This window comes from Ammospiza nelsoni, chromosome 17 (assembly GCF_027579445.1).
Source record: "Ammospiza nelsoni isolate bAmmNel1 chromosome 17, bAmmNel1.pri, whole genome shotgun sequence".
NCBI classification, from domain to species: domain Eukaryota; kingdom Metazoa; phylum Chordata; class Aves; order Passeriformes; family Passerellidae; genus Ammospiza; species Ammospiza nelsoni.
The window spans coordinates 15,754,257-15,757,403 of record NC_080649.1 but is presented as its reverse complement, the minus strand read 5'-3'; the positions used below and the strand labels follow the sequence as shown (position 1 = coordinate 15,757,403).

The following is a 3,147-nucleotide window of genomic DNA, read 5'->3' as shown; positions in this document are numbered from 1 at the left end:
CTTCAGGTGACACCTCCAGTTCGGGACATCGCAGCTCTTTTATGCGTTACGAGACGTTTCTTTCCCGTCGGTGCTTTTCTCTCTGCCCAACAGGTTAGAGTTATACACGCAAAGAAATCCCAGAGCGGAATCCCGGAGAGACAGAAACCGGAGGAGCTGTCTCGACTTTTGGGGCATCTCGTGATTTACACCAGCGTGGCCCAGGCAAAGCCCTTTACTCAGCACCTGCTCTGAGTAAGAATCCGAATTTCTGCTGGTCTCCCAGAGAGCTGGAGTGCAGCATGGGGTTTTTCTTCAAAGATAGAGTTTATTGCTAAAAATGTTTTGATCAGTGATAGCTCATATTTACATTGATATGTTTTTAAAGGAATATTCAAGTAAACATTTCCAATAGTTTATGGCATAATCTCTAGCTTTTTTTTTTCCTATACACAAACGTTAAAAATAAATAAACTGTACACAGAAAATTTCCTTTAACATCTCTACACCACTATATGTATTCCCACACAAAAAAACCCAATTCCACTCTTTCATAGATTTGTACTTTTCTTTAAAATTTCCTTCTTAATTAATTGTTATACACTTTTTAAAAAAAACACTAGAGAGCTTGGCAAATTAGTTCAAACATCAGTGACAAGGTCTGAAGAAGATAAAAAAAATACAGCACAGAGAAACAACCACTCAGGGATGCTGCGGTTCTTGTTTTTCTTTTTTTACACCCTCCGCCCCTTTTCTCCTTTTGATAAAGACATCTTTACAAGAAATTTCTGCCCTTCCCTTCGGCAGGGAAGTGCTTGGGTTCTGTGGGGATGGGTTTAAAATGTGGTCCTATGTCTTTAAAATAATAATAATAACAATAATAATTATAATAATAATAAAAAAACAGCTGCAATTTCCCCCCCTTTTCCTTTAAAATCTCTCTATTTACACGGCTGGTAGGTTTTTTTTTTTCCTTTTTTTTAAGTTTTTTTTTTTTAATTTTCCTTTTGTTAGAAGGCTATATACGTATAAAAATAGACATCTGATTGTAGTGCTTTACTGTGCCTTTGGCCTGCCCTGCAGTTCCTGGGTTCGCTTTCCCCCCTTTTGAATAAAATAATATTAAAAGAAGTCCAAGTGAAAAAAAAATTAACAACATAAAATAAAATAAAAAAAAAGAACCCCTGCAAAATTAACAAAAATAAAAAAATAAAAAACAAAATAAAACAAAACAAAACAAAACAAAAAAAAAACCTCCAAAGCGGTTCATCTTCTCCCACTTCTCTCTGGCGGGTGGGGAAAAAAACCACCTCCCAAAAAAACTATCCCAAAAAAACCCACCCGAAAAACCTCCCCCCCGCTAAAGTGATCCGGAGGAGGAGGGCGGCAGTGCAAGGGGCCGGCGCGGCTTAGCAGGAGCACTTGCACTCGGAGATGAGCGGGTACTGCACGGGGATCCAGGTGCAGTACTTCTGACTGGACCAGCCCTGGCAGTGCCAGCGCAGGAAGGTCTTGGTGACCGACTTGACGGGCTTGCAGAACATGCCCTCGGGCAGCGAGCAGGACTTCTCGGCCAGGCAGTTGCCCTCCTTGATGTAGCGCGGCCAGAAGCGCACCCCCAGGTCCTTCCAGGCGTAGAAGACGGGGCAGTGGGTGTGCGCCCAGAGCCACTGCAGCACCTTCCGCCGCGCCTTCTTGCCCAGCCGCAGGCGCGGGCCCCGGGGCGGCCCCAGCTCCAGCCGCCGCAGCTCGGCCGGCAGCGCCGCCCGCCCCCGCCCCGCCGCCGCCGCGGCGCCCGAGGCGTTGGCCGGCCCCGGCACGGCCACGGCCATGAAGCCGGGGTCGAAATGGCTGCCCAGCTTCTTCCTCAGCGTCCTCTCGTCCAGGTCCTGCTCCTTGGGGTCGTACTCGGGGTCCGGGTGCTCCACGATGTCCTTGACGGGCAGGTTGTCGCTGGGCGAGGGTCGCAGGCGCAGGAAGGGCTGCCCGCCCGCCGGCAGCCCCAGGCAGAGGCAGAGCAGCAGCGCCCGGATCGCCGTCATGCTCCGGGCGGGCCCCGGCGCTGCTCCCGGCGGCCTCGGCTCCTAGCGCTGCCCGGCGGCGCCCGCCGGCTCCCGGGGGCTCATAAATAGGCAGAGACACCAGTGTCCGGCGGGGCCCGTTACTTTAAATAGCCCGGCCGGGGTTGTGTGACAGCCGCATCTGAGGCTCGCCCCGCGCCCGCGGCCGCTGGCTCCCGGGGCTCCCCGCCGGGCCGGCTCCAGCCGCGGTCGGCAGCGCCGGGGGGTCCGAGCCTCCCCCGCGGGGGAGGGCAGGGCACGGCGGCGGCCGAGCCTTCCTCCTCCTCCTCCTCCTCCTCCTCTGCCGCCGCCGCCGCTCTCGCTCGCTCCCCCCCAAAATTCACAGCGGACTCGTCTCCATCGCCATGGTGACAGCTGGGCCGAGCCCCACGACAGCTCGTCTAGACGGTGTGACAGGGTTTGGCGTGAGACCGGAGCCCGAGAATAAAACCCTCCTTTATAGCCGGGCGCGCCGGGCGAGGGGGCGGGAGGAGGGTCACGGCGCCGGGGCGCTCGGGCGGCCCCTGCGCGGGCACGGCCGGGGCACGGGGCTCAGGCGGCGGCGGGCGGCGGCGGCAGCGCCCGCGGCCCGGCCGGGTTCCTCCTCATGGCGAGCGGCGGGGGCGGCCCGCGGGCCCCCGGGGCATCCTCGGCGTGAAGGGGCTTGGGGGCCGGAGGGTGTCCCCGGCACCGGCGAGGCGGCGCGTCCCGATTCCCTGGCGGCTCCTCGGCGGGGACGGGCAGGGGCGGGCTCGGCCGTCGCTCAGCAGCCCCGGCGACCCATGCCGGTGCCGCTGTTGCTGCCGCTGCTCCGGGGAGCCGGTCGTCCGCGCCGCACTCAGCGCATCCAGCCGCGGCGCCGCTCCGTGCCCTATGCTGCCTGCTCGGCTCGGCGCGGGGCAGCCAGGCCCGACTCGGCTCGGCTCGGCCCGGCTCGGTGTCGCCGGTGTCGCCCGGTGTCGCCCGGTGTCACGGCGTGCCGCCCGCCGCCGCCTCCCGCCCGCCGCGCTCTGCCGCGCCGCCGCTGCCGCCCAAGTTAAATACGCGCCCGGCGCGGCCGCCCCGCCCCCCTGTCACTTTCCCCGGCGCTGAGTGACAGCCGGGTCCT

The 3,147-nt window shown here is 58.8% G+C and overlaps 1 protein-coding gene across 1 annotated transcript; it reads right to left on the bottom strand.

Moving 5' to 3' along the window:
- Window positions 1–287: 287 nt before the first annotated feature.
- Window positions 288–2,134, bottom strand: LOC132081013 (noggin-2-like). The gene has a single exon (XM_059484479.1). The coding sequence runs from the start codon at window positions 2,019–2,021 to the stop codon at window positions 1,389–1,391; it is 633 nt and encodes a 210-aa protein (XP_059340462.1). The 5' UTR covers window positions 2,022–2,134; the 3' UTR covers window positions 288–1,388.
- Window positions 2,135–3,147: the final 1,013 nt, after the last annotated feature.

What these genes read in the sequence shown, in the direction of transcription:
- LOC132081013 (XM_059484479.1), bottom strand. Translation starts at nt 2,021, where the DNA reads ATGACGGCGATCCGGGCGCTGCTGCTCTGCCTCTGCCTGGGGCTGCCG.